The sequence below is a fragment of the Liolophura sinensis genome, chromosome 7, assembly GCF_032854445.1.
Source record: "Liolophura sinensis isolate JHLJ2023 chromosome 7, CUHK_Ljap_v2, whole genome shotgun sequence".
Classification (NCBI taxonomy): domain Eukaryota; kingdom Metazoa; phylum Mollusca; class Polyplacophora; order Chitonida; family Chitonidae; genus Liolophura; species Liolophura sinensis.
This window is the reverse complement of record NC_088301.1, coordinates 48,652,840-48,653,633: the sequence shown is the minus strand read 5'-3', so window position 1 is coordinate 48,653,633 and position 794 is coordinate 48,652,840. Positions and strand designations below refer to the sequence as shown.

Sequence of the window (794 nt, the reverse complement as noted above, 5' to 3'; positions counted from 1 at the left end):
AGTGCTGACTTGGTTTTTCCACATCATGATACATATACATTTTCAGCTCAGTTCTCATGTATTTCATCATATATAGGCCTATTGTCCAACAGCAACTGGGTTGAAGATCATCATACTATCACAGAGTTTCAGCCCTTTAAAGTGAACTCTATTCCCATACATTTCTCTATATGAACTCTATTCACATGTACATGTGTCAAATGTACATTTCGAAAAGAGTATCAAAAGAGGATCACATACTGTCCAGTACTTAATTCAAGGTAAATCAGGCGGATAGACATGGTGGTATATTCAACGAGAAGGAGGGATATGAAAGACAGTACATTCCCTGCGCATGAATGAATGGACACCAGACAGTTTTTATGCTGTATTATTTTGGACATTTATCAGTGCTAATAAATATAATATAATAAGTAGGGATAATTTCAGTTATCTCTCTCAATCCACCACATTACCAACCCTTCATCCACCTGGATCTCTAGGTCCATGGAGCAGGGAATTGTCAATAAACATATGGTATTAACTTTTAAGTGAATATATATGTATATAGTGACATATTTGAGCAAGTAAAGCTAGTGTCATTTCCGAAGGTAAGCATGGGTATATATAAACCCACATAAGGAGGACATATGGGCCTAATGCACACATTGTTTGTTCTCAGTGGGCGTTCGATAAATGTAATTGCCCATTCCTTCAACATACAAATATCATGGACCTTTAACTGCAGATCAATTCTTATCTGATCTGAATACACATGGTAATAATTGTATCATCAGTTGTGAATTTGGCAGGTT

At 36.1% G+C, this 794-nt stretch overlaps 1 protein-coding gene across 1 annotated transcript in view; it reads right to left on the bottom strand.

Moving 5' to 3' along the window:
• LOC135470985 (membrane-associated guanylate kinase, WW and PDZ domain-containing protein 1-like) overlaps positions 1–488 on the bottom strand; it is a 77,346-nt gene extending 76,858 nt beyond the window's left edge. The window contains exon 1 of the mRNA XM_064750034.1: positions 460–488. Within this exon, the coding sequence (XP_064606104.1) occupies positions 460–488 (29 nt within the window). The remainder of the gene's footprint in view (positions 1–459) is intronic.
• Between the last annotated feature and the right edge of the window lie 306 nt (positions 489–794).